Source organism: Pteronotus mesoamericanus, unplaced genomic scaffold (assembly GCF_021234165.1).
Source record: "Pteronotus mesoamericanus isolate MK-2021 breed Mesoamerican mustached bat unplaced genomic scaffold, CSHL_Meso_final scaffold_705, whole genome shotgun sequence".
NCBI classification, from domain to species: domain Eukaryota; kingdom Metazoa; phylum Chordata; class Mammalia; order Chiroptera; family Mormoopidae; genus Pteronotus; species Pteronotus mesoamericanus.
Window position 1 is genome coordinate 14,080,697 of NW_026555326.1, and position 12,313 is coordinate 14,093,009.

The following is a 12,313-nucleotide window of genomic DNA, read 5'->3' on the forward strand; positions in this document are numbered from 1 at the left end:
TTTGTCAAGCTCTGACAAATACAGTAGTTGAGAGTATACCCTCAGGGTAATCAGTACCCCCAGCTCAGTGCAGCCACATGGTAGGTATGGCTTTTTGTGCTGATAAAGAGGAAGTAAAAATGAAAAACTTTTATTTTAGTAAAGAGAATTTAATAATTTATATTCTTTGTAGGTAATTCCAACATGGAATATTTCACCAATTAAGAAGGCCAATGAAATTAAGGTAAACGTGGAAGAGGTAATTCTTACTCTTTTTCCAGAAAGAATTCATCAGTTTTTAAACCTAAGTACTTTCTATTTGTTAACATTATGGGGACTAAAACTTTTAAAATTCCAGCTTTAATTTTTCCCTTATGTTACTCCTAGGTTTGACTTTCTTGCTAGGGACCTCTTTAAACCCTGCTTGTTTTTACCTGCTTTAGCTCATTGTACTCTTCGGATTTCTTTTTTCCTGCTCTGCCTTTTCCCCTTTATTTTCCAAATACATATTATTTATATTTCCTATTTATTCCATTTCTCTCTGTAATGGTACATATGAAGCCTCCTCAGTTTGTGGATATCAACCTTGAAGAAGATGACTCCTCAGATGAAGAGTACCAGCCTGATGATGAAGAAGAAGATGAGACTGCTGAAGAGGTCAGTGGTGACACTTGCGAGTGTTAGTTGATACCATAGAAAGGAAATTGGCTCAAGAACACAGAGTGTAGTTTGCTTCCTTAGAAAGGTCACCTGTTCGGTCCTTTCCTTTTTTTTTTTTTTTTTTTAAATATTTTACTTATTTATTTTTAGAGAGATGGGAAGAGAGGGAGAAAAGGAGAGAAACATCCATCAGTTCCTTCTTGCCCGCGTCCAACTAAGGGACCTGGCCTACAATCTAGGCATGTGCCCTGACAGGGAATCGAACTGGTGACCTCTCATTTCGCAGGCCAGCCCTCAGTCCACTGAGCCATACCAGCCAGGGCGTCATCTCTTCATTTTTATACTTACTCTTTGTAAAATCCAAGACTGTGAGGTGTTTTCCCTTCACATTCTCTTAATTTTTTCATATCTTGTATTATGAAATATAACACATATATAACATACAGAACTATACATAGAATAAAAATTAAAATACACAGCTTAATTATTAAGCTATTTCTCATTAAATTTCTCCAGAGTCATTAACTATAACATTGCCAGGATACCCCTTATTTGCACTTCCTAATTATAATCAGTTCTGTCCCCATACAGATAACTGCTATCCTGACTTTTGATAATTACCTCCTTTTTTTTTTATAGTTATATCACATAAATATGCAGTTTTACACAGTATAGTTCAGTTTTTTACTGTTTTTGAGCCTTATATAAATGGACCCATTGTATATTTATTCTTTTGTGTCTGACTTTTTTGTGTGTGCAACATTAATCCTTTGAGATTCATCTATACTGTTGCCTATAGCTATAGTTAATTTTTATTTTTGTGTACTATTCTATTTCTTAATGTATTCTTTGACTTGTTTGTAAAAGGATTTTAAATGAGTGCCCTATAATTATATGAAGTTTGCGTTGCTGATGAGCACAGTGACCCGATCTCTGTTCCCACCGTCAGAATATTAAGCTTCTATTTAAATTGTATTTTCCCTTACTCTGAATAATTGAGTGATTGATATTTTGTGATTCATTCTCTTGAGATACATCAGGCTCAGTGGAATAAGGTAGAGGCATAAATACGAAAGTGAACGGGATTTGTTTTGTAGAGTTTATTGGAAAGTGATGTTGAAAGCACTGCTTCCTCTCCGCGTGGGGCAAAGAAGTCCAGATTGAGACAGCCCTCTGAGACGACTGAAACGGATGAAGAACGTGGCGTGTTATCAGAGGTGAATCTGCATCATACAAAAGAGATAAGTTATAACTGAATAAATAGATTATTTATCCATGGTAGGGGTGAGCTATTAGCCTTTGCCAAACATTAATCAAGATCAATAATCATGTCACTGTCTTCCTGGTATTTTTGACTGGTTATAACAGCTTAGATTTCAAAGTCTCTTAAGTCAGTGAATATTTAAGAGAAAATGGAACTCAGTGATAGGGACCTTTTCTGAGTTCTCATTAAGGGACCAAATATGAGTGATTAGCCTAGTTTCTTTTCTCTTTTTCATACCTGTTTTCTAATATTGTCCTAAAGCCATTTTTATTAGATTTCCCACTTTTGGTAACATAAGTAGCATCCTGTTGTTGGCTTCATTGGAACTAGATTGAAATGTAATTAGATTAATATACTTGACAGAGTCTGTCTTTATGTGCCTCTCTCCCCTTGCTTTTTCCCATCTCTTTCTTTCCCTCCCTTCCCGTTTAGTTTTTAATGTGCTTGCGTCTTTTAATCAGGCTGAGAAAGTCACCACACCTGCCATCAGGCACATCAGTGCTGAGGTAGTGCCCATGGGGCCGCCGCCGCCCCCAAAGCCCAAACAGATGAGGGATAGCACTTTCATGGAAAAGCTGCATGCTGTGGATGAGGAGCTGGCTTCCAGTCCAGTCTGCATGGATTCTTTCCAGGTAAATACAATTCTGAACTGCTGACAAACTCAAATTGTTCCGCTTGGGAAGGGGGAAGGAAAGGTATTCAGGTCTGGTATAATAACTAACAGGCATGAAATTTTAGATTTTTGATACTGTATTTGGTTTGTGCTATTTTATTGTGAGAGTGGCAGCACCTAAGGAAAGAGTAAGATATGTGAAAGAGAGCATTTTTAAATATGGGACATAGGAACAACCATCAGCCATATTCCCCAAATACTAGCTTTTACAACTACCTGTTTTCTCCCTCTTTCTTATTCTATGCACGTGCATTTTTTTTCCTGAATTACTTGAGTATGTGGCAGTTGTGATGCTGTTTTACTCCTAAATACCTCAATGTGTATTTCCTAAAATGAGGACATTTCAGTTAAGAAAGTAAGGACACAGTAATATTATCTAATCTATTAAATTCCTCATTCAGATTTTTCCAGTTGTCCCACAAATGTCCTTTATAGCAAAATAATTTTTTTTAATTATGCAGGAGCCAATCTAGAATTACACGTTGTATTTAGTTACCTTGTCTCTTAGTCTCTTTTAATCTGGAACAATTTCTCAATCTTTGTCTTCTACAGCCTTCATGTTTTTGAACCATGTAGAACGATTATTTTATGGAATGTTTCTCAATTTTGGTTTTTCTTTATTTTTAATATATTTTTAAAATTTTATTTTATATATTTTATTGTATTTTTATTTTATTTTATTATATATATTATGCTATTAACAGTTGTCTCATTTTTTTCCTCCCTTTTATTCCCCTCCACACTGCACCCCCCATCCCCCCAGCATTCCCCCCCACCCCTAGTTCATGTCCATGGGTCATACACATAAGTGCTTTGCTTTCTCCATTCCCTATACTACTATTAACCTCCCCTTGTCTATTTTGTGCCTACTGTTTATGCGTCTTATTCCCTGTACCTTTTCTTGCATTCTCCCCCTCCTCTCTGATCTCCATTTCTGTTACTCTGTTCGTGTCCTAGTTCGCTTAGTTTGTTTTTGTTTTTGTTTTTTTTAGGTTCAGTTGTCAATAGTTACGAGTTTGTTGTCATTTTACTGTTCATAGTTTTTGATTGTCTTCTTTCCGTAAATAAGTCCCTTTAACATTTGCTATATTAAGAGCTTGGTGATGATGAGCTCCTTTAACTTGACCTTATCTGAGAAGCACTTTATCTACCCTTCCATTCTAAATAATAGCTTTGCTTGATAGAGTAATCTTGGATGTAGGTCCTTGCTTTTCAAAACTTTGAAAACTTCCTTCCAGCTCATTCTTGCCTGCAAGGTTTCTTTTGAGAAATCAGCTGATAGTTTTGTGGGAACTCCTTTGTAGGCAACTGTCTCCTTTTCTCTTGCTGTTTTTAAGACTCCTGCCCTGGTTGTTGTGGCTCAGTGGATTGAGCACTGGACTGCAAACCAGAGTAGCTGGTTTGATTCCCAGTATAGTGCAGATGCCTGGGATGCAGGACAGGTCTCCAGCAGGTTGCGCACAAAATGCAACCACACATTGATGTTCCTCTCCCTCTCTTTTTCTCTCTCTCCCCTTCTCTAAAAATAGATAAATAAAATCTTTAAAAAAAAAATTCTCTTCTTATCTTTACTCTTGGGTAACGTAACTATGATGTGCCTTGGTGTGTGCTTTCTTGGATCCAGCTTCTTTGAGACTCTGAGCTTCCTGGATCTCCTGGAAGTTATTTCCTTGGCCAGTTTGGGGAAGTTATTCATTACTTTTTCAAATAAGTTTTCAATTTCTTGCTCTTCCTCTTTTCCTTCTGGCACCCTTATGATTAGGATGTTGGAATGTTTAAAGTTGTTCCAGAGGTTCCTAAGCCTCTCCTAATTTTTGTGAATCCTTGTTTCTTCATCCTGTTCTGGTTGAATGTTTATCTCTTCCTTCTGTTCCAAATCGCTGATGTGAGTCCCGGTCTCCTTCCCTTTACTGTTGGTTCCCTGTATATTTTTATTTCACTTTGCATAACCTTCACTTCTTCCTCTATTTTTGCATCTGTCCTCAGTCATTTCTGTGATCATCCTGATTACCAGTGTTTGAACTCTGCATCTGATAGGTTGGTTATCTCTTCATTACTTAGTTCTATTTTAGGAGCTTTGATCTGTTCTTTCATTTGGGACATATTTCTTTGTCTCAGTGCGCCTGTTATGTTGGAAGGGGTGGAGCCTTAAGTATTTGCCAGGGCAGGACAACCTAGGTCTCTCTGTTGTGAAGCTGTTTGTGGGGGAGGGTCAGTGCTGCTTGCCCAGCTCTCGGCAGCTTTCTGTCCCTTCCTCCACTACCCACAAGCAAATTGGGTCCTTCTTGTGCTAATTCCCAGGTGGGTGGGTTTGTGAACGTTCTAGGACCCTGTGTGTCTCTCCAGTGAATTCACCCATGAGGCTAGGAGTTTCTCCTAGCTGCCGCATCCCCCACAGTTCTTTACAGCCAGAGGTTTTGAGGCTTTCTTCTCCCGCACTGGAACCCTGTGTTGCAGGGTCTGTCTCACTCACCAGCTGTTCCTCCTGGTTTATCCATACTTTCATACGGGTGGGACCGCCTGCCAGCCACTTCCTCACCGACCTGGTCCTCCAGCCACGGCCTTGCCTCACCTCCTCTCCGCCCCTCCTACAACTCTGGATGAATGTTTCCTCTTTAACCCCTTGGTTGTCGGACTTCCATACAGTTCAATATTCTGGCAGTTCTGGTTATTTTTTGTTTTTAAATTTGTTGTTGTCCTTTTGGTTGTGCGAGGAGGCAAAGTGTGTCTACCTATATCTCCATCTTGACTGGAAGTCCTGGTTTTTCTGATACATCGTCATAATAGGATTTAGATTATACGTTTTTGGCACAAATAGCATGCAGTGATATGTCCCTTTTAGTACAATACGTCATAGGCACATCACATCTGTTGTGTTAATTTTATCACGTTTCATGTGACTGCTTGATTTCCTCACTGTGAAACTATTATTTTTCCATTTTAAAATTAATTAGTATATTTCTTATGAGGATATACTTTGGGGACAAACATCTTTTCACCCACTGGTTTTATAATCCATTGCTTATTCTTGCTTGAAATGGTCATTACTAGGGTCATTATCAAATGATGACTTTCTAAATTTCATCATTTCACCAGTTTTTAATATTCTGAGTTTTTCCCACCATTTTTATAGGTCAAAGAAAAATATGTCTTTCCTAAAATTTAAAAATAATAATAAATGATGTAGCACTCAAAAAGGTTATTAAATTTAATCACCTTGCTTTGGAATGACTGAATAGTTGTGTTGGGGACAGTAGTGTTTTATATAACCATTTACTCATACACATACTGAATGATTGAAGTTGGGGAATAACAGTGTATGAGAAAGAAAATGTCTTTCCTCTTGGACCTTACAGTCTGTTGGGGAGAGTCCATAAACACATAAATCTTTTCAGATAAGTAATAAGTGCTATGAAGTAAATGAAAACAAGGAAGTGAGAGAGTGCCTGTGAGAGTACTTTACATAGAATGAGCAAAAAAAGGCCTCTTGAGGAGGTGACATTTGAGCTGAGATCTGAATGAGAAGGAGCCAGGCTTCTAAAAGATCTGGAGGAAAAAGGGTTTATTCAGAGGAAATAGCACATTCGAAGTTCCTTATGTGAACAGTCTAAGCATATTCAAGGGTTAAAAACTAGCTGACCTGTAGGGATCATGGGAAGTAGGAGGAGGAGTGGGGTCAGAGAGCTAAGCAAGAATGAGGTATCATGAGGGTTTTGGAAAACCTTGATAAAGAATTTAGGTTTTATTTTAATATTTAGAAAAGCTTTTTGTGATATTTTATTTTTCAATATTTTTTTACTTTTCAGTTACAGTTTATATACAGTATTATAATAATTACAGGTGTATAGTCCCGTGATTAGACATTTGAGTAACTTTGGACTGGCTACCCCAGTAAATCTAGCACCCATGCGGCACCATACCAGATGTTACAGTATTACTGACTACGTTCCCTGGGCTGTGCTTTCCATCTCCGTGACTGTTCTGTAGCTGCCAGTTTGTACTTCTTAATCCCTTCACCGTCTTCACCATTCCATGCAATCTCCCATCGGAGAAGCATCAAAATGTTCTTTGTATTTATAATTCTGTTTCTGCTATGCTTGTTCATCTATTTTGTTTTTTAGATTGCACATATAGATGTAATCATATGGCATTTGTCTTTCTCTGTCTGACATTTCAATCAGCAAAATGAGGTCCCTCCATGTTGTTGCAGATGTCAAGATTGCATTCTTTCTTAGGGCCGAGTCATTATTCATAATAGCCCCAAAGTGGAAGCAACTCAAATTTTTATCAGCTGACAAACGAATAAGTCAAAAGTTTATATAAAATGGAATATTATTGTGCAATAAAAAGGTGCAGAGTATCGATACATGCTAAAAAAAAAGGATGAACTTTGAAAATATGCTTAAGTAAAGAAGCCAGAGACAATAGGCCACAGATTGTATGATTCCATTTATATGAAATATCCAGCATAAGCAAATCTATAGAGATGTAAAGTAGATTTGAGGGTGAGATTGGGAGTGACTGCTAATAGACATCGGAGTTCTTTTAGGAGTGAAGAACATGTTAAAAATTCACTTTTTAAGTGTAAAATTGAGTGAATTTTATGATACGTGAATTATAGCTTAATAAAGCTGTTATAAATGTCCCTGAAATGTTGGTTTTAAAATTGATATCATTGTCCTTGAGGTTTCTCAAACAAAGACTAATAAATCCAAATTGCTTAGAGAAGAGACTTTGTCTTCTTAGCTAGGAAGAAAAGCACATAGGATACAATGATGTTTGGAGAATTGGGAAGCATTAGGCATTCAGTGACCTGTTTTTATCTCCTTCTCCATTGCCTAGCCAATGGATGACAGTCTCATTGCATTCCGAACCCGATCTAAGATGCCCCTGAAGGATGTCCCCCTGGGGCAACTAGAGGCAGAGCTCCAAGCTCCAGACATCACCCCAGACATGTATGACCCCAATACAGCAGATGATGAGGACTGGAAGATGTGGCTTGGGGGACTCATGAACGATGATGTGGGGAATGAAGGTAGGTAGTTTTGTTTGCATTGATTATCTACTCTTTCGATTATTTCTGTGGTGAAATTTTCATCAGAAGCTTAAAGAAAAGGGTTGTTTTTGATTAATTGAATTTTATTTTGTATTTACCCAACAATTTAAATCAGTAGTAAATTCTGCTCCCCCGCCTCCTGCCCCCATTTATTTTTTGGTTAAGAATCTTTGGGAATCTTTTGAATGCTAAGAATCCTTCCCTAAAACATAAATGCACACATAATTTTATATACCATTTCATGAGAGTGCACTGATTCACTCAAAGACTGTTACGTTAGTTACGGTTTTTTATGATGCAAATGAAAGAATCCAAACTCCAGACTTGCAGGAAGATCAAATGAAAAGGTGCACTTTGAGAAGGGCAGAAAAGCCAGCAGTAGAATTGAGGCCCAGCTAAGGCCCTCTTTCACTCTATAGCCTTTATCTCTACTTCTTTTTATCAGTGAACTCTATTATCAAACCTGTTTTTTTCTGTAAGGCTGGAACTATGGTCATAAGCACTCCGTTTACTTTTTGTTTTATCCCTAGTTCAGAATGATTCTCTCCTACAGGCTCCAGTTGGAAAATCCAGGGGGACATCTCAGATTGGCTTGGTTTTATCACATACCTACTCTTGGTGTTGCATGAGTTTAATAGGGAGACTGTTTCAGCGTGGAGTCCTGTATTTAACATCACCCAATAGAACAGTGCGGTTGAACTATGTAGTTTCTCAAAAGAAGTGATAGTGTTTCCAGAAGTGGGGAAGGAATATTAATCAGTCAAAACCAATGTTGACTATAGTCATACATCATGTAAGAATCCTTACCACAACCCTTATGTTAGAATATAAGTAAAAGTTCTTTAATACGTGAAATAAACATTATTAAACTGTCTTTGGTAATTTTTAAACAATGTACTGTAGTGAAAATCAGGCATCACATCATCTTGTGCAATAAAATTTTTGTAGATCTAGAAGCTGTGAGATTGACTTAATTTGTAGTGATCACAGATGTCACATTCTTTTGATGGAATCAGGACAGTTTTATTATTATTATTGTTTTTTGTTTTCTTTTGTTTTTACTTTCTTTGATGGGAATGACCAGAATTTTTTATTAGTTGTGTTATGGAGGAGTCACATTTTTAAAAAAATTTATGTACCTGAACCAAGGACAGGGTGTCACGTTTTTATGTGAGGAGAGGTCGTCCACTATCTCACTTTAATCAATAGCCAAATTCATTTCTCTTATTTATGGATCAGATTGTATCCCATTAAATCTAATTACAAACAACTTACACAGTACATCTTTACTCTTTTCCCTGTCTTTAAAAACTACCATAAGGTTTAGCCCTGAGAGGTGTGACTCAGTGGATTGAGTGCCAGCCTATGAACCAAAGGGTTGATGGTTCAATTCCTGGTCAGGGCACATGCCTGGGTTGTGAGCCGGGTCCCTATTGAGGGGATACATGAGGGGCAACCACACACTGATGTTTCTTCCTCCCTCCCCCTCTCTCTAAAAATAAATAAATAAAATATTTAAAAAAAAAAAGAAAACTGCCTTAGGATTTATATGTTGAAAAGAATAATGCTTTAGGATAAATAAGAGAACAAATAATTTGGATGGAAATAGACCAAGTAAACGTTTGGTTGCCTCCCATACACGCCCCAAACTGGGTATTGAACCTGCAACCTAGGTATGTGCCCTGACCAGAAATCAAACCCCCAACCTTTTGGTGTACAGGATGATGTTCAACCAACTAAGCCACCGGCAAGGGCATCCTTGAATGTATCTTACAAAGCTATTAATTATATTGTACATAATTTGACAAATGCTTATCAAATATTTTACTTTTACAAGACATTATGCTAATATCTGTGAAAGAAAGCAGCATAATCATTTTGTCATGAGGTAAAATGTATGATTGTTGCCTGGTCCATTATTATTAGATGTACAACACATTTGAAGTGAATGAAATTGAGTAAACTCAGGTACACCATAAAAGTGGCACAACAACTGTTCTCAGGTTTTAGAAGAGGGAGAAAGAATTCTTGTTTAGGATGATCAGAGGAGGTGGTAATTGAGGTAGATCTTTGAAAGACACTTGACAGCAGTTACATTGAGAGGAGGCAGATGATTAGAAATGACATGAGATGATATGTATTACGGGTTCTATAAGATGTCCTCCCAGGAGTTTTCTCTTATTTTCTGTATTATATACATGCTTGGTATAAAAAATCAAATACAGTAAGTCTTCACTTAACATTATTGATAGGTTGTGTCAATTTAAGTGAAATGACCATAAGACAAAACCAATTTTACCATAGGCTAATTGATGTAAACAAGAGTTAAGTTCCTGTGATACCATATCAACATAATAACAAAAGGCCTACTATTGATGAAATGATGTTTTTCGAGAACTTGCTGTATTATATAATGAAAACCATTAAAGCCCTTCCCCATGATGACAATTTATGCCCCAGAGGGATCACTGGTAATATTTTGATACGCATCTCTACAAGTTTTCAGATATGAAGTTGCCTTTTAGTTTTCCACAATAATGTAGAAGTAGGAATAATTTAAGTACTATATTTAGATTTAGGACTTTCCCCAAACATTTAGAAAAGACAGGTAACAAGAAGTTGTTATGAACCTTAGCATTTTTCTTCTTTCCACCCACCTCTAGAGCAGAAGTGCTAATGCACAAACTCGTATGAAGGGGAAGAAGATGAAATTTGAAGCTGAGTCTTTGACATACAAATGGGAGAATCAGTTTCTTAATAATCAACAACTTATATGTGTATATATTTGTTATCACATTAGTCTTTCTGATAGGAGTCTAATCTTCTGGCTTTTTCATTATCCCTTTGAGAATCTGATGAAAGTTATGTAGCCTCTCTCCAGAAAACTACATGTCTACATACAGGAATTTTTTTTCACGAGATTATTTTCATGATTTGTAAGTCTCTTAGTTCGTTAATTGATACTTTGTTTTTCTACCAACTCAACCTCAAGGTTCCTGACACCAAGGCTCAAAATCTCTGCAGAAAGGATTGAACAGAGACAATGGATATGTAGAACATTTCCATCATTGCAGAAAGTTTAGTTGGATGGCACTGATCTAAAGTTTTCTCAGGAAAAAATAATACCTTAATATAAAAATTTCTAATACAATTACTCCTTTGCAATTTTTATTTAGGAATAGGAAAGCTATCATATATCAACATTAGAGAAAATTATGAGGGAGAAAAACATTTCTATGCCCTAAAAAATGTTTAATATTTTTGTATATTTTTAGTTATTTTTTAGTCCTGTTGTAGCAATATTTTCATAATTTAATGATAATTATGTCTGTATAGTATTGTGTTGTTCGTTTTGTATGTATTGAACATATATAGAATGTTGCGTGTTTTCATTTTGCATTGTAGTAATTCCCTAATTTGGTGGAATTAGGGTCATTACTTATTTTATTATCAATACCTTTGTATAGTTTTACAAAAGTATTATTTTCATAAGATGCACTACTCAGCCCTGTCTGGTGTGGCTCCATTGGTTGGAGCACTGTGCCATAAACAGAAAGGTCACAGGTTTAATTCCCAATCAGGGCACATGGCCTAGGTTGTGGGTTTGGTCCCTAGTTGGGGTGCATATGAGGAACAACTGATCAGTGCCTCTCTCTCATATCAATATTTCTTTCCCTCTATTTTCTCCTTCCCTCCCCCTCTTTCTAAAATCAATAAGCATGTCCGTGGGTGAGGATTAATTTTAAAAAAAGATGCACTGTTTATTCAAGGTTGGATTACTGAAATAAATTATATGTTCAGTTTTCTGGCTTTGGCTGCATTTTGAGAGATTTAAGTCTTATTTAAAGAAAGGAAGGAATTTGGCTTATTGGAGAGAAGAGGTGAGATGAGTCAGCTGTAGGCAATGATCTATGCAAAGGCATGGAGAGAAAAAAAAATTTTAAAACTTAAAAATAAATGTACTTTATTGGAACAGATTCTTATGTTGCTGAATACCTTAAATTGTCACTTGAGATAAGAGTTCAGGATTGGGAATAAGTGTCTGAAACATTTTTTTCTAGATGAGGCAGATGATGATGACGATCCAGAATATAATTTCCTGGAAGACCGTGATGAACCAGACACAGAGGATTTCCGTACTGACCGGGCAGTGAGAATCACCAGTGAGTCTGTGTTTCCTATGAGTCCTGCTCTTGGCTATACCCCATCTACATTTGTTCACTTTTTAGTTTTCTGAGGGAAGTTTGCTGTCCATTTAATCTAAGACATACATAAGCTTTCTCTACCCATTTCTGTAATTCCTTAAATTTAGGTATATATTCAGAAAGCCTATCAGTCATTCATTTCTATGTCCCACAGTAATATACTTAGTCCAGTAATGGGCAGGGATTGTACTTAGGATACCAAAAATGAAAAAGACATGGCCTGTGTCATACAGGATGACAGCTTAGGAGGGATACAAACAGAAAAGGCTATAATACAAAGTGATAGGTGCTGTTAACAGATTGTGTATAAAGTGTGGTAGTTGCTTAAAAGAAGGTGTAATCTATTGTGTGGTATGATGTTAGGGTGGAAGGGCTTAGAGAAGGATTTACAAGATGAGATTTTTTTAATGATAGTTTTGAAGGAAGAGTAGGAAATTTTTGGTGAATGAGGGCAGCAGAGGGATATTACAAATCTA

At 36.8% G+C, this 12,313-nt stretch overlaps 1 protein-coding gene across 3 annotated transcripts in view; it reads left to right on the plus strand.

Annotated features, from left to right (window-relative positions):
* GON4L (gon-4 like) overlaps positions 1-12,313 on the plus strand; it is an 81,419-nt gene that overhangs the window by 33,178 nt on the left and 35,928 nt on the right. For 2 of the 3 annotated variants that reach the window (XM_054563132.1, XM_054563134.1), the window contains 6 exons: positions 173-238; positions 541-636; positions 1,737-1,856; positions 2,365-2,535; positions 7,419-7,611; positions 11,694-11,795. In XM_054563132.1, the coding sequence (XP_054419107.1) occupies positions 173-238; positions 541-636; positions 1,737-1,856; positions 2,365-2,535; positions 7,419-7,611; positions 11,694-11,795 (748 nt within the window). The remainder of the gene's footprint in view (positions 1-172; positions 239-540; positions 637-1,736; positions 1,857-2,364; positions 2,536-7,418; positions 7,612-11,693; positions 11,796-12,313) is intronic. The other variant, XM_054563133.1, reaches the window with a different exon arrangement.